The sequence below is a fragment of the Lemur catta genome, chromosome 9 (genome assembly GCF_020740605.2).
Source record: "Lemur catta isolate mLemCat1 chromosome 9, mLemCat1.pri, whole genome shotgun sequence".
In the NCBI taxonomy this organism is placed as follows: domain Eukaryota; kingdom Metazoa; phylum Chordata; class Mammalia; order Primates; family Lemuridae; genus Lemur; species Lemur catta.
In genome coordinates this window covers 1,280,856-1,305,723 of record NC_059136.1, presented here as the reverse complement: position 1 = coordinate 1,305,723, position 24,868 = coordinate 1,280,856, and the positions used below count along the sequence as shown (strand labels likewise).

Below are 24,868 nucleotides of genomic sequence, written 5' to 3'. Positions count from 1 at the left end.
CACGCCCACAGGCCCCGGGCTGCACCTGGGCATCGGCAGTACAGACCTGCTGGAAGCTCTCTCGCAGGTGGCTCTGGTCCTCGGGGTGGCAGAACTCCAAAATGTCCTTTCCCAGAAGATCCTAAATAGAAGAGACAAGCTTGCGTGATCCCAGACCCCACCTGCAACTGCTTATCCACTCACGTTAGACAACAGTGCTCATTCCCGTCTCCTTCAGCCCGTCCCGCCGGGGGCTCCTCTCCCCGGGGGCCCGCAGGGAGCTGGCGTCCGCACCCAGGCTCGGTCCCGCCGGCAGGCGCACGGCCCACTTCTGACTGTGCCAAGCGCGGCATCAGCAGCTTCAAATGCAATTTCATTTCTGTTTGCCTTGGAGAGGCAAACTGTAATAAACATATTTTAATAAACATAAAAAGAAAGCAAGATGGTAGCCCGGAGCCACATGTGCTGCCTGTGAGAACTGGGGCTGCTAAGTGTGGAAACTGTCCCTCCTGCAGTGAAGAAACGAGGTCACCACAGAGTAACCACACTGGGTGTAGCCTGTTCCCTACTGACCTTCACTCGTCTGCGTTTCATGCCAGGGACCCGCCATGAACCGCAACACAAGCGTGTGCCACAGTGAAGCAGACCAGGGTAAGACACACCATGAAGAGCAAGTTCAGCCGTGTTGTGGGAAAGCGGCCCAGCTGCAAGTGTCTGAGGCAGCAAAGGGCTTACACGGACTCGCGGATCAGAGCCCAGACAGCAAACGGCTAAGCGGGAGCTGGTGCCGGCAGTGGCGGGGAGGGCTCACCTTGGTGCCATGGGGCACCCAGATGTTCCCGGAAGGTGCCAGTGGATAAATGAATTTGGCTGGAACATTCTGCCATCAGAGGGTGCGGTGAATTTGGAAACAAATCCATTTTCCCTTTTCTTGCATCTAAGAATCTCAAAGTTCGCAGGAATCCAGAGATGCAGAACCACATGAAGGCTGCCGGCATGTCCGGTCTGAGCTGTTGCTAGCTATTAAGTGTGCGTGTGACTGAAGTACTCAGCATACCCCAAACTGTGTTCCTTAGAACAAAGATGTTTTTCTTTAAAAAAATGCTTTTTGTTTTGAAAGAAATTTAGATCTACAGAAAAGTTGAAAGAATAATACAGTAAACTCCTGCATATCCTTCATGTATATTCAACAATTGTCAATATTTGGCCACATTTGCATTTTTTATCTGTGTGTATAGATACATACATATGCATATGTGTGTATGGACACATACATAGGCATATGTGCGCATCCAGATACATACATAGGCATGTCTGTATACTTAGCAATTTCTTGCTGAGCCTCTGAAAGTAAGCTGCCGACATGACACTTCTCCCCAGTGTGTACCTCCTAAAACGACATTATCTTAGACAAGAACAACATACCATACCATGCCTAAGGCATTTGATAAAATCACTCAATATTCCTACGCATGAACACTTTGTCTGTCTCCCTAGTGGTTTTTCTAGTGATGCGTCTTCAGCCGCGGGACACAATGAAGACTCTCACGTCACATACTGTTGTTCTGTCTCTTAGTCTGGGACAGCTTCTCCTACCTTTTTGTGTTTCTCATGACACTGACTTCTAACAAAACAGTTTGGAACAAAGCCCTGAAAATGTGTCCCCTGTAAAAAAGTTTCCAAGTCCCCGTGGAAAACAAAGGGGACATCTAGGTGGGCACCTTTACCTGCCTTGGCAGATCTTTCACATTAATGAGCTTTGCATTAATTGATGAGATTAATTGACCAGAGGGTCTCCTTCATTAGAACATCTGGCTCCAGTCTGTAAAAGGTCAGCCAGAGAAACACAGTGGCCTGGGCAAGGCCGGAAGCAGGCATTTCAAGGGCAGGTGTTTACAGTCCCTGTCTAGCTATGGGAGGACATCGCGCTACCCAGGCAGGGACAAGGATGTCCAGGCTGTTTCCCCACAGGGTCCTGGTGTCATGTCCCAAATAGATAAGGACGTTTTCAGGAAAGTTAAGTCTCTATCCAGCCGCTGAGAGCCCACGACTGCCCACTGACCTGGGGCTGGTAGCCGATGACGCTGATGCACCGCGGGTCCACAAACGTGATGACGCCATCTGAGTTGTGCCGCGACAGGAACTCTGTGGGCACCGACATGCCGTTCATGTCCATGCACACGGGCGAGCTGGTCACCTGGAACGAGAACACCCCTGCTGAGGCGGTGCTGGCAGGACAGAGGGAGGCAGGTACCCTCCACGCGGGTTTGATTTCACGCACCCTTGCAGGCCGTTAGTGCAGCGAGCCACACCTTCAACTATCATGACAGCTGCCGCTTCCTCTACACGGCTGAGCTCCAGGTGCCTCGTCGGCCAGTGGGAATAAGGAAACCTACACTCCCACGGGGTGGCTGTGACGTTCAACAGAGGCACCTCGTGTGAAGCCTTGGCACAATGCTTGGTACTCAGTCGGTGCTCAATCAATGTTAATGCCCTTCCCTTCTCCCACCTTCCCTTTGCTAAGGATGGAAAATGAGCCTAAGGAACCGGTTGAAGTATCTGCAGCACATACATGTATGGACTGAATTTACCCAAATATTCTTCCTTCACCCATCTGCAAGAGACACCCGGCGCTTGGCATATGTGAATGAAATTGCTTATTTATGTGTCTGAAAAGTCAGACCTGAGACACTGGGGACCTCTGACCCACGTCTGTTACGTTTCCCTTCACAGCCGGGAGGACCCTCGATGTCCTCAGGAGAATGACAGTCCAGCTGACCGCGTGGCTACTGTGTATGCCAGACACTGAGCACATTTAACTTACACAAGTCAAAGAGGACACGTCCCTGCCCCAGTGGAGCTCATGGGGAAGAAGCCTGTGCCCAACGCACCATGCGGAACAGGCAGGGGAGACGACGCCCGAGCTGGGGACTCAAAGCTGAGAGCGCAGGGAGGAGGGGGGTCGACTGTGACGAAGGAGCTCAGGGACTCAGTGCAGCTGGGTTTTGAAGGATGGGTGGACGGGAAGGATGCAGGAGGAGAAAGAATTCCGGAAAGAGGAGAAGGGGACAAGGGACCCCAGGCAGGGGGGCGTGCGTGGAGGGTTCGGGAAGGGGATGGTGTGGCTCGGGAGAGGGCCGTGGTGCGAGGGGAGGGAGGGCAGGGGGGGTGGAGGCGACCAGACCGTGGGGGACCTGCACGGGAGCTGAGCAGGGCTGTGGCGCGAGCAGAACTTGACGCGGCGGCAGCTGGCGCAGGCCGGGGAGTGGGCAGACGCAGCCCCTCCACGCAGCACGAGCTCGGCCCCTTACAGCCCTCGAGCCCCTTTTCCTCTTGACTCGGCCTCAGCCTTGTCCCGCAGAGTGAGACGCGAAGCCCACCCGGCACCGAGAACACAGGCGGCCAGACCCTCGGTCCTGCGCTCGGCAGCAACGAGCCTCCCTCTGAGGTCAGAGAGGCTCTGGCTCTGCGCTTACCTGGAGCCTCCCGATGGCCACGAGGCAGTATTTACTGCCCTGTCCCACGTCTGCGTCCTCCTCGGGGATAGTCATTCCTGCAGCGAGAAACGCCAGCGTCACCAACATGCGAGGGTGCGTGGGAAAGGGGAAAGCGCCCACGACTTTATTTTCATGATCAAAAACACAGATCCACTGTTGGCCACTTGGGGCTGGGAAACCGGCCAGAGAATTAACCAGTTCCTCGCCCATTTCCTGTCCCGTCTCTGCCTGACACCTGGGGATGAGTTCGTGGCACATCTCTGCCTGCAGCTGCGGACGAGGCAGAGAACACTGAGGAAGATGAAATGGAGATAATTCAGCCACACATTCGTGCGGTTTAGCCAAAGCACTGAGTTAGGAGGAAATTTCAGTAAGAAGCCTACGTGGGTCGTCCAGGTTATCTCACTTATCTGCGGACAAAGAGTCGAACAAAGGCCGTAAGAGGAAAAAGAAAAACAAATAAAAACCACTGAAGCTCAAGTTGCTAATTGCCAGGCAGGGAACACAACTAGTATTTCCCCTCGTGGGGAGATGTCAGGGTTTTTAAGGGCTAGAAGGGAGAAATCGGTGACAGTTACATTGATTAAGTGCTGCAAACTAGTGCTTTAGATAGGAAGGAACCGGTTAAAACAATCGGCATTGTTCACTGGGGTTAGAACAGAGTGTGGTCCAGTAAGGGCCTGGCACTGGGGTCTCTCACAGCGCAGGGTTCTCGAGCATCTGTGGCTGGTTAGAACCCCGCAGTGACAACAGTCCTTCTTGGTATCTCCTAGGCTGCTAAGCAGACAATTTCCTTCTGCACCTCGTAACACTTAACACAAATATTTCCACACTAGGTCAGACCAAAGGTTCCCGATGACAGAGTCACACAAGTACCGTGACGGCCTTTCCCCTGCGCGCTTTGAAGGGCGTGTTCAACACCACTGTGGTTCTACGAGCCCGAGAGATGTCACCCCTCTTCCTCCCACCACACTCCCCTCTTCTTTCCGTCCCTGTCCACCCGCCCCTGCAGGCACCCACTCTCTTCAGTTTCGGGGTCATCCCAGCTGTGTTTCTTTTGCACAATGAGCAGACACTGTACATTTTCTCACATCCTCTTCCTTCTGTGACGAGCAGGACACTTATAGATGCTCCTTGGACTTGGCTTATTCGCTGAACGGCGCCCCCTGAGACTCCTCCCACGTTCGTTCATGCAGCTCTTCCTCAATTCCTTTTCAGAACTGCATTGTGCTGCACCCTGGCCATGTGCCGTGGCTTATTCGACCACCTTCCTACACATGAACACGGGGCAGTTTCCAGCATTTTGCAATTAGAAACAACACTGCAATGAACAACCTTGGCAGGTCCCTGCTAGTGGGGTTACGGGGTCAGAAAGCAAGTGCACACGCAGTTTTGTTTTGCCACATTTCCCTGCAGAAGGGGTGCACCGATTTGCATTCCCACCCACGATGTGTGGGGGCTGCTCCCCCCCAGTCTTGGCCAACAGAACGCGCGGCCACATCATCTAACTTCCGTCGGACTGACAGGTGAGACACGACCTCCCAGTGCTGTCCGATGTGCGTTTCTCTAATTACCAGTGAGTCTGAACGTTGTTTCCTATGTTCAGGGACATTTTATATCTTGTTTCTTAGTAGCTTGTCTGCTGATGCCTCCTCCGTTTTCCTATTCTGTCTTCTGCCTGTCAACTTGTAAGAGCTCCCTGTGTATCTGGGATGTTTTTAAGAGTTCATGGTATATGCTGTTGTGCATGTGTTTTCTAAGATGGTTCCGTCTTTTGCCTTTGCTTATGATGATTTTAAAATTTCAAAAACTGTATGTGGTCAGATTTACCAGTCATTTATTGCCTCTTGAGTCTGAGTCATGGTCAGAAAGCTACTTTCTATATGAAGGTTAAAGAAAAACTCACCCTTGTTTCCCTGTGACACTTTCATGGTTTCCTTTTACACAGTTAGATCCCTAATCCACCTGGAGTTATTCTTGGGCAGGCTGTGGGACAGGTGCCTAATTTCACCTTTTTCTTTTTTTTTTTTTTTTTGAGACAGAGTCTCACTTTGTTACCCGGGCTAGAGTGAGTGCCGTGGCATCAGCCTAGCTCACAGCAACCTCAAACTCCTGGGCTTAAGCGATCCTACTGCCTCAGCCTCCCGAGTAGCTGGGACTACAGGCATGAGCCACCATGCCCGGCTAATTTTTTTGTATATATATTTTTAGTTGGCCAGATAATTTCTTTCTATTTTTAGTAGAGACGGGGTCTCACTCTTGCTCAGGCTGGTCTCGAACTCCTGACCTCGAGCGATCCACCCGCCTCGGCCTCCCAGAGCTAGGATTACAGGCGTGAGCCACCGCGCCCGGCCTTCACCTTTTTCTAAATGGCTATCCAGTTGCCTCCCCGACATTTAGTAAAAATGTCCATCAATACACGAGTGGATTAATAAAATGTGGTCTATGTACACCATGGAGTTCTACTCAGCCACGAAAAACAATGGTGATCTAGCACCTCTTGTGTTACCCTGGGTGGGGCTGGAGCCCATTCTTCTAAGTGAAGCATCACAAGAATAGAAACGCAAGCACCACACGTATCACCATCAAATTGGTACTAACTGATCAACACTTATGTGCACGTATAGTAACAACATTCATCGGGTGTTGAGCAGGTGGGAGGGGAGGAGGGGATGGGTGTACACACCTAATGGGTGCCGTGTGCACCGTCTGGGGGATGGACATGCTTGTAGCTCTGACTTGGGTCGCGCAAGGCAACATGTGTAACCTAAACATTTGTACCCCTGTAATATGCTGAAATAAACAAAAATAAAGACCCAAACAAATGCAAATAAATGAATAAATAAAATAATCCAAATAAACACATAAAAAATGCAGCGATGTGAGATGCCACCTTTATCCCGTAACACATGCCCACATGTGCCGGGACCTTCTGTCCCATGGCAGTGTCTGCTCAGGCGCTGGCACCGCGGCACCTTGATGACAGGGGCGTCACCGTGTGCTGTGATGTCAGGAAGGACTGGGCCGCCCCTGCAGCTTTTCTTTTTCAGCGTGTTCTTGGCTATTCTTGAAGGTGTATTTTTCCACATGAAATTTAGTATCAACTTATCTGACCCCATGAAATAGCCTGATTGCCCTGAATGTGGAAATTAACTTCAGGAGAACTAACATCTTTATAGCCTTGAACTGCCCTACCCAAGAATGAGGGACTCTCCCATTTGCTTAAGCCAGTTTTGTGTCTTTCGGGAGTGTTCTGAAATCTTCCTCACGGGCACCTGTCTTTGTAGTAGTGCTTGTCTTTAGTAAGTACTGGTCCTTGTGAAAATTGTTACTAAGTAATCTTCTTTGTTACTATGATCAGTAAGGTTTTTCTCTATCACCATGCCCTCTGTTTACTGTTTACGTATATGAAGGCTATCGTTTTTTGCATATTAACACTGCATCGTGCTACTTCACTGAGTTATTTGTTTCAGTTAGTTTTATCACTAATTCACTAGGCTTTTCCAGGTGTACTGGTATATAATCTAAAAACAGAGATAGTTTTCCTTCTTCTTTGCGGATTCTTTTGCCGGTGATTTCTCTTATGTAATTGTATGGGCTGATATCTCCCTTACAGTCAAACAGCGGTAGAGACGGTGGGCATTCTTGCCTTGTTCCTGATCTTCGTGGAGATGTCTCGGAGGTTTCCTAATTAAATAAGACACTGCCTCTTGGCCTAAGATGTAACACACATACACACAACATATACACATTCATCATGTTAAGAAATTATCTCTTAATTATTATTTAGCGTTTCTGCAAATCTCTTTAACGGCTTGCTTAACAGCAGACAGCTGGATTCCAGGATCTGCTCAGCACCCCGTGTGTCACCATGCGCTGCTTCAGCCGAGGTGCATGAACAGAACACGGCCCCACACAGACACGCAGCCGGAAAAGCAGGAGGCTTTTCAGAACATGGCTGATGCTCCTCTTTGGTGTTTTCCCAAATCTTGACAAGTGGGAGCTTCTTAAAGACTAATTGCAATATGAAATCGAAACTCTATTAATGATTTTTATGCTGATATATTCAAATAGATTGGTCTGTCTAATACTTTGGGTGGATCTTTTACCCACACGTGATTTTATACATCGTGTACTGGTCCTTCGGAAAATATGTTTTCAACACATTACACAGATCTTCTAAGCGCTGACACACTGTTATAGAACATTAAAAACCACACCTGGTAATATCATCATGCGTATCATCAGAAACATCTTTAGATACCGGTCAGATTGCGGTGGAAGCAAGCTTTCCAAAATTCACATTTGCATTAGAAAACTTGAATTTTACCATTGACAAGAAATACTGTCAATTCTTTTCCTTGAAATGACAGGCTCTTTCGTTTTTTTTTTTTTTTTTTTAGAAAATATCTGCCAAATACACATGTTTGAATAGCCATAGTTTGTTTGTCAGTCATTTGTTCAAGTGAAAACTGCTTCATGGAAACAGAGGCTGGCTCAGCTCACTGCCCGAGGACACGCACGGGCTTTCCCCGACCCACCGCCGCGCTGTGGCGCTTCCCGTGCTGGGGTTTATACAAAATTCACAGTTTCACTGTCTGCTCAAGGACTTTCTCATGTGAAACCAGCTTTGTAAAAATTATTTATTGATTTATTCTACCGCGCGTGTGCGGTGATGAAGGACACGGTGGCTGCCGGGAGGACGGTTTGGTGCCACCGCCTTGACTACGGCGGGGCCCAAGCAAGCTGCCCCCATGCTTTTCCCGCCATCAGCGCAAACGTTAACACAGTGGAAAGGACAAACAGTATCTGAGAGTTGTTATAAAAATCGTGCGACTTCGTGTGCCCCAGAAACTGTCTCAGGGACTCCCGGGGCCCCTGGGCCACACTCCGAGAACTGCTGCCTTACGTGTTGCTGTGGCCCAGAGTTCGTCCTTCCCCCCGTGTCTCTTCCAAACTCCTTCCCCCACTGCCTCTGTTTCTAACCACACATGGATGAGCCCAGGACTGTGTCTCGGGGCTGCCAGACCCTGACCCACCTACTGCAATGTCCACGCAGGTCTTGTAGGTCCTCCAAACTCAGTCGTATCCAAATCTCTGCCAATGCCCTTTCCCCTTTTCACTCTCATGTGGAAGAGGCTGCCAGTGACCCACGTCACACACAGTCTCCCCATCCATGCTAAAAGCACCGCGATTTACTCAGAGTGGCAACACGCCCACTGCATTACAGGTGGTCAAGTGACAAGGCTCCAGCCGTCGGATGGACGCGGAGGTCCCTGTGTGTGGCCTTCAGGAACGCTCCTTCTTTCTGCATGAGACACAGACACGAGGGGCAGCTCTAGCAGCTGTCTTAAAAGGCAGGGAAGCTGGGGACACACAAGGATCGTGGAGCCGAAAGCTATGAGACTGAGTCCCTAACTACATCACAGAGCCACGGTGCCAATTCTGGACTTCAGGTTTTCTGCCTGAGAGGAAAATATATCAAATGAAGTTATTTAGGGCCCTGATATTTGGGCTTTCTGTTATATGCAGCAAACTCAATGGCATCTTTGTATACATTCCACCTCTATTAGAAGCAGTAACATGTCACTTAATTGGACTGATCAGCACCCAGAGTCATGTCTTATTTGGAAGAAATCCCCTTTCATGAGTGATTTTGGTGGAAGACAGTACCTAGCTTCCACTCTGGAAGTCAGAGAAGACGGACTTTTACCGTTTTCCTTCCGTTCAGGGTGCAGGGAGGTTCGAATTCATCCGTAGAGCAGAGTACAGTGTCCTGACCAGGCCATGGCTAATGAAGTCTCTGGGCTCCGTGCCTGCTGGACCCACCAGAGCTGCCTCGGTTTCTGCTCATCTTCCCGATCCTGTCCCCTAACCTCCAGGTGATTGATCTGATTAATGGGAGGCATTAATATCTATCCAACAATCCTGTCGTGGTTTCTAGGCTGTTTCCCGTCGTGCACCAGTGACTGCACACCTCGTATCAGAACTCTCAGTGTCATCTCCACTCCCCCTTCCTCCTCCTTCCTCCTCACCTGCTACATGTCAACGGCCACCAAACCCGGCTGCTCCAGCGCACAATTCCCTCTGCCGTCTGTCTGCTCCTCTCCACCCTGTTGTCCACATCAGCCCTAGAAGCTGGCCGCGCCTTCCTCTGCAGGAATGAACACAAGTCCCAAGTCTTCAGCACGGCACACACTACCATGCTAAATACGGCAACACCAAACACCAGGCAGGGCTCACGGGAACAGCACACAGGTGCCCTTAAAGATGTGCAGTTTCCTGCCCCTCGGAATTTAAAGAGCTGCTCTTTCAAGGGGACCAGCTGGTTCCAGGGTGACAGGTCGGCTGGGCAGCAGCACACAGCTGCCTGAAGAGCTGCTCTGAAGGCACAGAACGGACAGGAGGAGGGAAAAGCTACAAGGAAGAAGGTTCTTCCCGCTCGGTGAATGGGCGAGGGTTACAACCCCCGGTCTGGGACAGGGCAGATGGGCGCCACATGGCAGTGGAATCTCAGGGCAGGAGGTGTGCTCAGAGGACGCGAGTCCAAGCTCCCTGTGAAGCCTGGATGCCACGGCCATCCACTCCTGCTTGATCTCCTCCAGCGCTGGGGCGGCCACCACGTCCCCAACAATGCAGTCCTCTGTCTCCTTGATGATTCCGCCTGCTGGTCCTACATGTGCCCTGGGGCTGTGCACTCTTGCGCTGCCTGAGTGGCCCTTTGGACAAGAGGACAGTATGACGGTGTCCTTGAGTCTGTTCCTTTCCAGGCCAAGCATCCTCATGCCATTCACACTGGGCCTCCTGCAGAAGTGGTTTAGTCTCCCCACATCCTTGTCACTTTCCTGAATATGTTTCCGATGTGTTCCCCCCAAATGTGGTGCCCGCAATGCCCTGGTGTGACCACTACAGAGGCTTCCCCTCCTCCAGCCTGGACACTCGGAAGCTGCCCCTGGCATCAAGGGCGTCAGGTGTGGGTGATGCCCACAGTCCACCACAACCAGAGCGGCTTTTATTTAGTCGTTGTTGTTCTTAACCATAATGGAGTTATGCTTCCAGCCAAGATGGAATAGCAGAGATCAGATTTGCCATCTTGTCAGAAACAACCATCAAAAACAAACTGAAAACAGTACAAGAAATAATTGTTTACCAGCACCGGATGTCGGGTGGTGAGCCACGCCGACCTTGAGAAATGTGTGACAAATGAGATGAGCCCTGTGTTTGTCCCCAGCTCGCCACCTCAAGAGCTTCCAGGTCAGCAACTCAAATTTCACAATGTCTGGCACCAAATAAAAAATCGCCAGGCATGTAATAAAGCTGGAAAATATAACCCGCAATGCTAAAAAAAATCAACGAGCCAAAACATGACTCAGAGCTGAGACAGATTTTAGAATCAGCACACAAACACATTAAAACTATTTTTATAAATGTATTCCATATGTTCGGACCATTAAGCAGACCATGGAAGATACAGAAAGACCCAAACCAAACTCTTAAGAGATGAAAACTACAACGTCCGAGATGGAAAGTGTGTTGGATGGTGTTAATGGTATATTAGACCCGGCAGAAGAAAAGAGAAAGGTTAACTTGAAAACAGCAATGGAAACTATCCGAAAGGAAAAGCCGGGAGTAAGATTTCTTTTCCCAATGAAATGAGCATCAGTGAGCTGTGAGACACTGCCAGGGCCTAACACACGTGCAGCCATAGTCTCTGGAGGAGAAGGGAAAGGACACAGAAAAACATGTTTGAAGAAACAAGGCTGAAGAATTTCCAAATCTGATACAAAGTATAAATCTTTGATGCGAAGTGCAAAATGGAAAGACACACATCTAGACGGGGCGCTGTGAGCTTGAGGTGGGCCTGAGCTCACACAGAGTCGCCCCCTGCGCGGGGCTGAAATCAGAGTTGGTCCACGCGGGTGTGAGGTGGGCACCGGCAGCCCTGTTAGTGGATCGGAGCTCTCTGACCCGTCACCTCCCGCGTAGGACGGGAGTGAGAACGCTCCCTGCACGGCGGGCGGCGGCAGGCGCTGGAGAAGACGATGCGTGCGGGGCACTCAGCTGAGGCCCAGGTGCCGGCTTCCGTCTCGTCCCCGCCCTCCTTCCCCGTGGCTGGTAAACAGGGGCATTACAGACGAAGAGGGCAGGTGGCTAAGTGCGCACGGCCGTGCTGAGGGACAGAGCGCGGTGCCACAGGCCAGACAGGAAGCAGAGGAACAGCGTGAAGAACCTTCTGATCCAGCTGCCACCCAGAAACTGTGCTTCTCAGTTCTGCCCTTTGGACAGACCTTTTAGCGTTAGGGTCTCACTGGCTCAAACTTGAGACCATTTTCATTCTTCATTCAACAGGAGTTGACTGAGAACTTTTGCAGATTAAAAAACAACAAAACAAAATTCTCTTTATATTCCTCCCATCAAGGGCTGAAGTTGGATTCCTGGGTGACTATGTTGACCAGTAAAATACACTGGAAGTGACACTATGTGACTTCTAGATAAGTGGCCCCAGACAGCGTGGAGCAGAAACAAGCACCCTTACTGCACCCTGCCTGGACTCCTCATCCAAAGACTCCGTGAGCGTAATTAAGTGGTGGTGGTGGTTTTACGCCAATCAATACAGTAAAATAACCCCAACTGTGAGGCGCATCAGCCTAGGAGTGGGTAGGAAGAGACCTGAGGGGCCCTAAGATACCTTTCCTTCAAGCATGTAAATGGGCTCACTCGTGAGAATGCATTTTAACCAACCAAGTAGAATAATACTTGGCTTTGCAGAAATTAAGCAGGCAAGTTGCCACTTATTAACTAAATAAAGTCTTAATGTGGGCAAGTAATCTTTAGTTGTGAATGAAATCCAAGTGTATGTGTGTAAAATTTCCAGCAAATCTGTCGTAAATCCCACCTTCCTGGAAGGAATGAGCTCTCTGAGTGCCCAGGCCTGCGGGTGCTCCCCAGGTCACTGGCCCAGCTCCCCATGGAAGGGACGGCCCCGAGCCAGGGGACCAGACACGCGTGGCAGCCCTGACTCCAGCCCCACGAGCAGCTGCAGAGACCCCACTGCTGGCAGACCTGCAGCCACTGCCACTCGGGTGACCAGGGCCTTGAGGTGGCAGTGGACGACTGCAGGAGGGCAGGGGAGGGCTCTGCATTAGCAGATGGAAAGGATTTAGGTGCAAGCTCTCACACGCTACTCGTGACGAAATGCCACTATGACAGGGTAGGATGGAGCAATCTCCACAGTGGCATCTGGATATTTGGATTTTTATCTACTTTCCAAGCATTGCTTGCATACTATTCTGAAGTAATACATGGTTTTTAAAAATAATTTTGACTCTTATTATTCAACAATAGAAAGACAACTATCCCAATTAAAAAATGAGTGAGAGATGTGAATATTAAAGAAGACACACAAATGGCTAATACGCACATGCCAAGATGCTCCACATCATGAGTCATTCGGGAAATGCACATCAAAACCACAGTGAGATGCCACCTCGCACCCGCTAGCATGGCTGTCATCATGTTTAGAAATGCAATACCACGTGTTGGTGAAGACAGGAGACCCGAGAACCCGCACACACTGCTGCTGGGAATCCACAGTGGTACAGAACACGGCCTGGCCGTCCCTCATGAGGTTAAACACGGAGCCACATACGGCCAGCAATCCACGCCTAGGTTCACATCCAAGAGAAAACATGAACGTTCACAGCAGCATTACCCACACAGCCAAAAAGTGGAAACGACCCACGTGTCCATGAACTGACGCATGGATGAACAAACATGGCCGACCTGTGCCACGGAACGTTCTTCAGCAATAAAAAGGGAGAACCGATGCGTGTCCCAGTACGGAGGAACCTCGACAGCATCGTGCCAAGTGCAAGAACCCAGACACAAGGGACCCCAAATCACGTGAGCTCGCCTGTGTGAATGCCCAGAACAGGCAGGTCCACAGACACAGAGTGGACCGGGGTGGCCCTGAACTCGGAGGACGGGAGGGGTGGCTGCCACGGGCACCGAGGCCGGCTCCACACCCCGGCCAGTGCCACGATCACTGCTTTCCTACTGTCACTGCTGCCTGCAGCAGACCTGAAGGGGATCGGATGCGCTAGGCTTCGTGTTTCTTCCAAACGGTTACTCAGTCGTCCTCAAACTTCTTCCTAATTGTTTTCCTTTTTCCACTCACTAGCTGAAAATACTTCCTGTCGCACACCACGTTTCTAGAGATGCTTGAGTTGGTTTTAGGGCTTGTATGTTTGCTCAGTAATTTGATTTGTGAATTCACTTACCACATCTTATTTATGCTTTAAAATATATTTCCATAGCTAATAAGGCAATTATTCCTCAAAACTCTGTTCATCAAAATTTTATTATATACGTTTCTATGTATTTGGCTATATGAATTTCAGAATTAATTCATCATTTGACAGAAATTCCACTGGGACTATTACTGAAATTGTATTAAATACAAAGATTAAATTAGAAAGTACTGAAATCCTTACAACGCTAAACCTTCCTATCAAAGGATATGCATGACTCTGCACTCAGTTGAATCAACCATATCCCTTCAATATCATTTTGTAGAAATCTTATATATTTCATGTTAGCATTATTAACACATACTTTGCATTGTTTTTATTTTTATTTATTTATTTATTTTTTTGAGACAGAGTCTCACTCTGTTGCCCAGGCTCGAGTGCTGTGGTGTCATTTTTATCTTTTTGAGATGGAGTCCCATTCTGTCACCAGGGCTAGAGTGCTGTGGCGTCAACCTAGCTCACTGCAACTTCAAATTCCTGGGCTCAAGTAATCCTCCTGCCTCAGCCTCCCGAGTAGCTGGGACTATAGCCATGCACCACCACATCCGGCTAATTTTTCTATTTTTAGTAGAAATGGGGTCTCACTCTTGCTCAGGTTGGTCTAGAACTCCTGAGCTCAAGTTCTTGGGCTCCCAGAGTGCTAGGATTGCAGGCGTGAGCCACCGCGCCCGGCCTATTGTTTTAATAAAAGGGTGTTATTTCATATTGTGGTTTCTAACTAATTACTGATTACTTTTTTTTTTATGTTTCAATACATATAATGTATAGTGATCAAATCAGGGTAATTAGCATATCCATCTTCTCAGATATTTATAGTTTCTTTGTGTTGGGAACACTCAGTATCTTCCTTCTAGCTATTTGAAACTATATAATGTGTTATTGTTAACTACAGTCATCCCACAGTGCTGCAGAACCCTAGGACTTACTCCTCCTATCCAGCGATAACAATCTCTCCCATCCCTCCTTCTGCTTCCCCTTCCCAACCTCCATGACCCTCTGTTCTGCTTTTCACTTTTATGAGATCAACATTCTTACTTCCACACGTGAGTGAGAACATGCAGTGTTTGACTTTCTGTGTCTGCTTATTTCACTTAGTGACATCCAGGTCCACCCACGTTGCTGTGAATGGCAGGATTTCGTGCTTCCTTATGGCTCACACTATTGCATGGTGTGTACATACCACATTTTCTTTATCCCTTCATCTGTTGTTGGGCAGCTACGTTGATTCCGTCCCCTGGCCGAGCACTGCAGTGAACAGGCGGGTACGGATGTCTCTTTGATAGACTGATTTCCTGAAACGCCCAGCAGTGGGGTTGCCAGATCATACAGGAGTCCTGTCTAGTTCTCCAAGGATTCCCCACGCTGCTGTCCGCGGCAGCTGTGCCAGCGTGCATGCCCACCAGCAGTGGGCCGAGAGAGCTCCCTGTCCTCTGCATCCTCGCCAGCTTTTGTTATGTTTTGTCTTTTTGGTAACAGCCATCCTAACTGGGGTGAGATGATACCTCACTGTGGTTCTGATTTGCATTTCCTTGGTGATCAGTCATGTTGAGCATTTTTTCATATATTTTTTGGCCATTTCATATTAAATCTTCTAATAGATTTTCAGGTAATTGGATTAGGTTTTCCAGGTAAATAATCATAACATCTGCAACCATGTTAATTCTGTCTTCCCTTTCTTTGTTTTCTCCCTTTTAGGTAATTATGTTTTATTTCCTTTTCTTATTGCCTTGGGTAGAAAAATTCCAACACAGTAATAGTGTCGATAGTGAGTATTCCTCTCAGATTTCTCACTTTCATGAGAGCCTGTCTGACATTTAACCACTCTGTATAAGACATCAATTATTGATTTTAAGTGTATGTTTTATCTATGTTAAGGAAATATATTTCTATTATTAGTTTACAAAGAGATTTATTCATTTTAAAAATTAATACTTAAAATTATTTTTTCTCATAGAGTTTTGTTCCTTTAATTAATTACATTAACAGATTTCCTAACGTTAAACCACCAAAAATTCTTGTAATGAAATTGGGTCCATAGTTTGTCAGTTTGTGTATCAAAGTTGTGTTAACTATCAAAAACAAAGCAATATATTTTCTACTTTTTCCTGTGCTCTGGAAGTACTTAAATAATTTGCCCATAAAACCTTCTAGACCTGGAACCATTTGGGGAACAGTCCTTTGTAAGCTTTTCAAATTCTTGCCTAGCTTTGCTCTTTTCTCAATTTTAAAAAACTTTTTTTTGTTTCAAATTTGGTTACATATTTTCTTCTAGAATTTAGCTTTCTTCCCAAAGGTTTTACAACATAGAAATCTAGTTATTTATGCACACTAGTTGTTTATAAGTTTTTAAAATTTCTGTGGTTAAATTTCTTTATTCTTAATATGTATTTATTCTCATTTTTTAATTATAATTAGATTTACCACAGGTTTTCTTTTACCAGTCTTGAAGAATTATTTATAAATTGGATAATACTTTTGTCTAATTTAATTTTCTTTGTTTTTATTTTTTCATTAATTCATTCCTCTTAGTTTTCTCATTATTTTATTATTCTTTTTCTATTTTGATAAGTTAAATTACTAGTTCACAGGTCAAATTTCTAGTTTTCTCACATTTAACAATAAAAATATTTCAAGCCACAGCTTTCCTTGTTCTGGACATGTCCCTTTAATACGCAGGAGGGCCATGGTCATTAATTACAAAATAATCTATATTAGGGTTTTGATCTCCATCCTTCACCAAACGTTACTCAGGATAGATTCCTTTGTACAAATAATTGATTTTAAAATATAACTTTTTGTTATCCATTTTTAGATTTATTGCATTGGGTTCAATAAATGTGGCCTTTCTAAGTTTTAAAGTATGGAATTTATTGAAGTTTTGAAAATCCATTTTTAAGACGCTACATGAAAATTTGAAACTGAGCAAAAATACGCATTCTGTGCACGTGGAACCAGGACTATTGACTATTTCACACAACGCTTTACATCTTTGTTTAACTACTTGCTTTGTCAAAATTTGAGAAAGGTACATTAAAGGTGCAATGCAAAGGTGGTTTAGTCAATTTCTTCTTGCATTTTTAACAGTTTTGCTTCATATACTTAAATGCTATAAAATTTCATGACTATCCTGTTTTGCTGTGAACTCTTCTCTTTGACAACATAAATGTACTTTTCCGTCTCTGTTAAACGTGTTCTGTTTTGAATTTACTTTGCTCAACACAAACATTTCGACCTCTGTTCTCACTTTGCCACCTGATCAACTTCTCCCCTTAAAAGATAAGAAATTTAGCGTATTTCTATGTCTCCCTTCCACCCACCTTCCATTTTTTGGTTGAAATAATCTGGGATGTTTAGATTCATATTATTAGTAGTAAATTAAATTTTATATTACGCACATTGTCTTTCAATAATCAAACTTTAAAATTTACACCAGTTTAATAATTATGTTCAGGACACACAGCGTTACTGGCTTGACTGTCCCCTGTCATTCCTACGCATCATTTCTTCACAACATTCTTTATTTAGACGACTGGAATGTCTTCTGGTATATGTGCTTCCAACATGGGTCACATGAGTGGTACATTTTCTGAGTTTTTGCTACTATACTTGTGTATAAATGATACTGCCAATTTGTCCCTTACTTTTTAATTGATGTAACTTTTTTCTACTGGCTTGTCCTCAGAGAAAGAGGTCGGAGTTCATGCTATATACTGGGATGTCGAGATGGTTCCACAAGGTCCAGATGAAGGGAAAACAAAACATTTAGCTCTACTGTGGTTTCCACTGGTCAGAGTAACACCCATGGGTCCCCTGGACTGAGGAGCGTGGCAGTCACTCCAGAGTGGCTTATTTCAGGGGTGCTCTCCGTGTGTGACAGAGCATTTCTACTCCTTGTCACGCCAGCCTGCAGCGGCCACCTGGCGACTCTCTCTGGCAGGCAGGCCCGCTCTCACTGGGGCTGCCCACCCTGCCCACCTTGGCTGCCTGGCCACGGCGCTAACCGTGGGCTGTGGCCACCTTAACCAGATCCCAAGGACACTGGGGCTTCCTCTGAACCCTCCTCGGGCCGCAAGCTAAGTTACTACTGTGGGGGGGGAGCATCCACTGATTCCTCGGGGCACTTTCTTGAACACAAAGTCAACTGCAGGCAGGCTGGCGCATCCCCAAACCCAGCCTTACCTGAGTCGCCTCGTGCAGAACTTCCCTGAACTTTACGGCAGGCGGGCGGCCTCCCTGCCCAGTTTTCATGCTGACAAAGACATTTCGGTATAATTATATTTCTTTCATCATTTCCATGGGAATTTGGAAGACAGAAAATTTTTCATAGTTTTCATTTTTTTCAGATAAAGGTAATTTTATAGTACTTTACTTCTTTTTGTGTAATTTTATACTATAAGAAAGTTTATATATTATATTCCTAGATAAAGTATTTAGTTATTTCATACTAATCTATCGATGCTAACGTACCCTGCAACTACTATAGACACTGGGGTTCTTCCTCTTTTCTTTTTGTAAATGAACCCAAGATGATATCCCCTGCTCCACGCTCTGCCCGCTGCTGGCTCAGCCTCCGCCTGCCCTGGCTCCCGGTCCCGAACCAGCGCCTTCTCCTCTCCCCTGGGAACCATATGCTGCCCACACCCTGGCTGTCTGCCTCCTGCAGGCTCTGTCCCCAGCCCCTCCCTGGCTGTGACTCCCCTCCCCATCAGAGCCTGCTCTTTCCCCAAGTGGCCCCTGACCACGGATCCCCACCCCATGCTGCCTCCACAGGGTGCCCCCGTGCCTGGCACTCGGCAGTCTCTTGTTGCAAATCCATCTCCAGCACCCTCCCCACTGCTCTCCCCTCCTCTGCCGCGTCTCTCTGACCACCCACCCCACCTCCACTGTCATCCTGCCAGAGCACGGCTTTGACCATATTTGAGTCCTTTAAAAAAGAGAACAGAGGCCCTCCACTGGTCAGCGATTTCAGAGCCATTCATTCCACTTGTGAAAGTGATTCTAGCACATTTGAAAGTACATCTCAGGATGTGTTTGGTGACCAGCTTATCCAAGTAAGAAGCTTGACAGTGGGGGGGATATATGATGTGAAAGGTGAGCATTTTTGATTGGAGAATAAAATAACTTTCTCCTACAGGCCGGCTGGGTGTGTCCTCCCGTTCCCTCCCTACACAGCACTGACCACTGACAGGGGCCTTTTAGAAAGTGACCTGTGGCCCAAGCACAGGAAGCAAAGTGGACATTTGCATCCCTTGGAGAGAATTTTTCAGAGCACATGGGCTGAGCTCTGCGGGTCACCTCTTGATTCAGACAGGCACAGTCTTTACATGTGAAATGGTGGGGACGAGATGCTCTCTGGAGGTCGGGGACACAGGCTCCCACCATCGAGGCCTCGTGACAGGAAAGGTTCCTTTACAGGGAAAATGGCCGTTGCACCCGGCACCAACATGACAGAAGACACAGCTAATGGGCAGTGTGGCTTGCTGGTTATCCACGGCGCCAGCTGGGGACCACAGGTGCCCTCACTCAGGAATCCCAGCTCCGTCACTCTGTCACTGACTGACAGCAAAAGCCTGTAACCTCCCACGGCTTCGGGCCATGGTAATAACAGTCACCGTCTGTGAAACGGGCACAGTCGTGCTCCCTATTCTGCAGTGCTGCTGTGGCCTCAGATGCCCACAGGGCCTGGCACTCAGCCACGCTGACAAGGCCGTCCGTGGCGCCGGTCAGAAGAGGCAGAGTCAGGCCAGGGCCGAGCTGGCGTCCCGTGTGGCCGGCTCTGCCTGGCTGCAGGCCTCCCGTGCAGGGTTTGCGCCGGGGTCAGGGGCAGGGGAGTGCCGTGAGCTGAGGGAGGCAAGGGTCAGCAGAGACGCAGAACCTCGCAGGGCTTCAGGCTCTCCCTCCGTAGGGGCAGCGGGGCCGGCCTGAGACAACACCCAGGCTTCCCTTGGGCTCCGAGGCTCCATGGTCCGACCCGCAGGTGAGCACCCGGCACCGTGCCGGGGACCAGGCGCTCGGCAGGGAATGAAACCTGGTTCCCACTCGCAAGGGCTCACCAGCTGGTGGGGAAACAGAGAACTGGGTCATCACGGTGCCGTGTGGCTAGTGCTGTGACAGGGAAAAAACTCTGCTCTGAGGAGGGGCCCGCGGCCAAGGTTGGACTCCAGGGCAGAGAGAAGCGGGCGGGAGGGAGAGCCTCCTGGCAGGAGCTACGACGTTTATCAAAGTGGTTTTTAATATGAACAGGATAATTCCAGCTATTTTAACAGATTTTAACAATTCCCTCATCAGTTTCACAAGCTCATTGTGCCCTACATTAAATTACCTTCTCCTTGGATACGCTCTTCCCCATGCCAGGCCTAAATAAACCCTGAGTAACGTACACAACACACAGATGAAATGTGACTGGACACTGCTGTTTGGAATGAACTCCACGCTGGCCAGCAACGCCCCTTCCTCTCCTACCCAGGACTGCACTGACCCAGTCAGGAACTCGGGGGAAGGTGGACGGTTGTCAGTAACCCTGAGTGGAGGCCATCTGGGGCCTCACACTGTCACATGTGAGTTAAGACATACTTTTGCATCCCGAAAAGCACAGGAGCAGAAAACAACCACTTTCTACTGCGAGCAATTCAGGGCACTTGTTCACGGCACACTTCCCAAAGTATTCTCGGAGGAATATTAGTAAGTTTTAGGCAAAAATAAAATAGTTTCTTTGGCCAAACACATTTGGGAAACATAGTTTAAACAAAGACATAGAGGTTTCATCACTGTAGGAATCTCAGAGAACTTAACGTGCAACGGGGGCGTGTGGCGACCTGGGAGGGCCACACAGGCTGCGGTTTCCTGAGCATGTCGACTGTGGAACCTGTTTTTCACGGTGGACCTCTGGGGACTTAGACCTTGGAAGATATTCTGGGAAACGCCGACTTGTAGGCACTTTGCATGTCACCTGCTGGTGACCCTAAAGAGATGGTCCCCCGTCTTGCTAAGCAAGGCTCTGCAGCACAGTGGTGCTTTTGGCTTAACATGGCGACCTGAGACCACTGAGGAACTACCTGTCCCTCCCGAACTATGACGGCAGGGACCAGAGCCTGAAATAGGGAGAAGTACAGGTCAGTCGGCACCGGAAACCGGAAGGCAGAGAAGCGTCTGATTCAGGCAAGAAGGGACTGAGGGAGGAGTCGGCTAAACTCTAATTCCCTGTGTACGAGGAAAAGGCTACCTGGGGAGCGTGTGGAGGCCCTGGCAGGACCCACCCTGGCTCGAGACCGCACAGAACAGGGCAGGCCACGAGGGAGAGCAGGCCTCGGCCCCCGTGGCAGGACAGCGGCACTGCCACTGGGGTTGCGGGGGACTTCTGTCATCTCCCCACGCCCAGCCCTGGCCCTCGTGTACAGACATGTGAACTTCCGGTCATGTGACAGTAACACTGCAGCAAAGCTAGATATTCGTTTTCTGCCATTGCCAGGGCCTGAAAGATCTTTCTAGAACCCGGGTGGTCACTGATGGAGCCATTGTCAACTCTCAAAATTAGACAACCACAGAGTGACCTCCCTACATTGAGCCACATAGAAAACAAGAATCACAAGCCTATGAAAAAGAAGGTACTGAGTTAACGCCCCACTAGAAAAGATGAGCCTTATAAAAAGAGAGGAAAACTCTAAGTTCCATTGCTCAGTGTGGCTTAAGGGGACATATATTTATGAAAAAGGCACAACCCTACTTCTGCAAGGATTGAGTCAGACCAAAAGCACACATGCCAAAGCTCTTAAAAAATTAAATGGCAATCATGAATAAAAGATTTGGATTAAGAAATTCTCCACGCTTCTGGAAGAAAAGGATAAATTAATGTGACGAGGAACAATCTGAGTGGCAGGGGACGCAGACCCCGGGAATCGGCCGGAACTTCCAGGAACGAGCGGAGCAGCTGAGACGCGGCAGCAGCTCTGAAAACGTGCAGGTTGATTCTGCCAGGGGCAAAGGCCCGAGTCCGCAAACCGAACCCCCAGCCCCGACGGGGATGAAGGAAACAAACCTGCACTGCATGCATTTGCGGGAATCTTGAACTCCAAGGACAAGGAAATAACAACCCACAAGTGTCAAGGGGGAAAGAAAAGAACAACAGGATACCTAGAAAAGAAAAGTAAAAGTCGGTCTCAGACTTCCCTCCAACGCGCACGTCCACACAGGAAGGGGCAGCGTCCCCAGAGCCGGGGGCGGGGCGGGGCAGCCATGTGGCAGCAGGAGGGAGAATGTCCCTAACTCGCAAGGCATCATGAAATGCAGCACCTGCCCACCCTTCTTGAAAGACACTGTTTAAAGAACCACCCTGGCCTGGAGACATGGAATAAAACAGAGAAACAACGGAGGAGCACAGTGCGGGGAAGATGAGGGAAGAGCGCGGTGTGGGGAAGATGAGGAGCAAGCGATGAAACCAGGGAAGCCGACCTGGGGTCTGACTATGTGCAGGAAGGTGGTCACGGAATTTACTGCAAATGGCAAGCCTGTTTCTTAAAAGATAGACATATCTGCCAGATACATCCACTGATGGCTATCGATCAATATAGATTGATACTGACAGATAGATAGATATACAATAAAAATTATCAAGTACCTAAACTCTAATTTCTGGGTGCAAAGCCCAGGTAGCGTCCACGCTCGCTGGCAGGGGCGGGGGAGGCAGTCGGGCGCTGCTCAAGCACAGACGCTGCACTCCCGCCGCCTGGGCCGCAGCCCAGCCTCCCCGCCCGCCAGCTGTGGCCTTGCCACGCCCACGGTGGCCTGCCCTGCCAGAGTCCTCTGGCCTCTCCCAGCTCTAGGACTCTGCACCCCCTGGCCTGGGGCACGGCCACCGCCCTGCCGCAGCCTCACTCCTCCCCCGGCTGCCGCGTGAGCATTTGTCCTCCTGGAGCCTTGGCCCTCAGGCCTAGCTTGCCCTCCTCCTACGTCAATCCAACTTCCAGAATGATCTTTAGAAACCCTCAGTGACTCTCCCTAGAGTGCAGAGAAGGGTCCAGCCCCCCGGGCTCAGCACACAAGGCCCCACCCCAGGACCTGACGCCCCCTCTCCGCCGTCTCCCCCACCAGCCGTGATGGATCCCACGCGGCGCCCACACAGCCCGTCTCGCCGGAGAAAGCAGCGCACGACGGTCAGGACGCCGCGAAAGCCTGGCGCTGCCAGCCTGCATGACTACCGCGAGCTGTGGGAGCTGGGCTGACCATGCCATGTCCCAATCCTCCAGTGTCTCCACTGCAAAGTGGAGATGACAGTAGTGACTCACCTCATGGGGTCGCGCAAGTTAAATAGCACAAATGCACACGGAGGGTTTTTCCCTGAGCCTGGCACACGGCAAGCACTGGCCAGTGAAAACCATAAGCATTACGGCAGCTCCCTCGCCCGTGTCCACACTCTTCCCATGTCTGCAGTGCATTCTTTCAAGTAGCCAATTCCTACTTCTTTATGTTTACGTTTCAGCTCAAATGTCACTTTCTCTCTTTGTCTGCTGGTCTTTCAGCGAGACCTGGCTGCGGAGAGAAGCAGCCCTGGCACTCCCACACCTCCTTCCTCGGTGCACGCTTCCCTGCGTGTGCCTCCACTCTGCAAGGACCTGCAGGCTGACCGGTCTCCTCCACCGTACTGTAAGGGCAGGAACCGTGTCAGACCCACCTCAGCATCCCCAGGACCTGGCAAAGGGCCTGCGTGTGGTGGGAGCTCAGACAGTGCACACGGAAGGAGACACAGGAGTGCCTGTGCCCTGCCTGAGAACTAGAGGCCGGGGGACTTGGCCAAGCGGCATTCTCCATCTCATAAGCTAAACGTGTGGCTGTGACATCCTGGTGACACCCTGAGCAGGAGACCGAGACCCAAGGTTCTCGTGCCACACAGGCAAGGCGGGGGGTGCAGAGAGTAGGGGTCCAGCATCGCCTTGTGAGTTGGTGGCCTCAACACCAACTAGCAGCTCTGGGAGACTTTCAAGAGAAGGAAAACAAACACAGTGTTCAACAAGTAAACCGCAAGAAGTGCACGGCTCTTGTGGATGAGCTCATGGCAAGGCTGAGCTGTCTGGTGAAGTGACAGCACTGGCCTGGCCACGGCAGATTCCAGCCAAAACCCCAAAATAACCTCAGGCCTCTGGCACGCTGTGGCCAAGGCTTACTGAAAGTCTAGCAGCAAAGGGAAGAAAAGCATCACCCCACCAGTGGGAAGTCACACAAGGAGCCAAGAACCCAGATGGGCCCAGCGGGAGGTCACCTGCTCTGGGTCACGCTCCCCCTCCCCTGGGTCAACCCCGGCTCCCCCACGCAGACACGCTGCCGGTTAACCAGACGTTCTCCGTGGACTGTTATGTGATGAACCAAGAGATCAGATGACGGTCACCGGGAAAGAAGGCCTCCATTCTAGAAACGACTTCTGGCTCAAGGCTGCACGGTGGCCGACCCCTGCAAGTCCGCGACACGCAAGGTGCTGGGCGGTGACAGCGGGGTGGAGTCAACTCACATCTTCAGATTTGCCTTGTGCTTTGCACTCTGCACACATCCACCACGTGTGAAGGCAACCCTCGTGCGTGGTTTCCGACCGACTAAACAGCTTTCAGACAAGGACTGGCTGTTTTTCGAACGCTGCCTTTTCTTTTAGTCACACCCCAGATATTTTAAATGAAACCTATTTAGTACAAAATGTTGTTAGGCTAATTGGGAAAGCTGCCGCGTCACAGCAAGGGTCTCTGGAGTATGTCGGAATACGCCGTAACATCTGTGTAACGTGGCCAGCAGGCCCCGGAGAACCGTGAGCACAACCAACCCTGTTAGGCATCGGCACAGGTGTTGCAAGAGGGTGTCAAAGAGCATGTTTACAAAGCCCTGTTTGCTCCACAAAATCTGCCTCAGCTGCTCAGCTTTAGGGATATTTTTAGCAACTTTGGTGCTCAGAATCTTGATACTTCCTGACCAAGTCGCTGTTGTAATTAAGGAGCTTGAGTTTACGAGCAAGCCGGGGCAGTGTTCCTCACGAACGTTTCTAAGACCGTCTGGTCACTGAGGGAGCAGCTGCTCCGCTGCTCCAATTCCATGACCCTACGGCAG

General features: G+C 49.4%; 1 protein-coding gene across 15 annotated transcripts in view; it reads right to left on the bottom strand.

The window, feature by feature from the left end:
• ARNT2 (aryl hydrocarbon receptor nuclear translocator 2) overlaps positions 1–24,868 on the bottom strand; it is a 226,548-nt gene that overhangs the window by 35,487 nt on the left and 166,193 nt on the right. For all 15 annotated transcript variants that reach the window (XM_045561390.1, XM_045561391.1, XM_045561389.1 and 12 more), the window contains 3 exons: positions 3,456–3,532; positions 2,042–2,176; positions 47–121 (listed from right to left, as the gene is read on the bottom strand). In XM_045561390.1, coding sequence (XP_045417346.1) covers positions 47–121; positions 2,042–2,176; positions 3,456–3,532 — 287 coding nt within the window. The remainder of the gene's footprint in view (positions 1–46; positions 122–2,041; positions 2,177–3,455; positions 3,533–24,868) is intronic.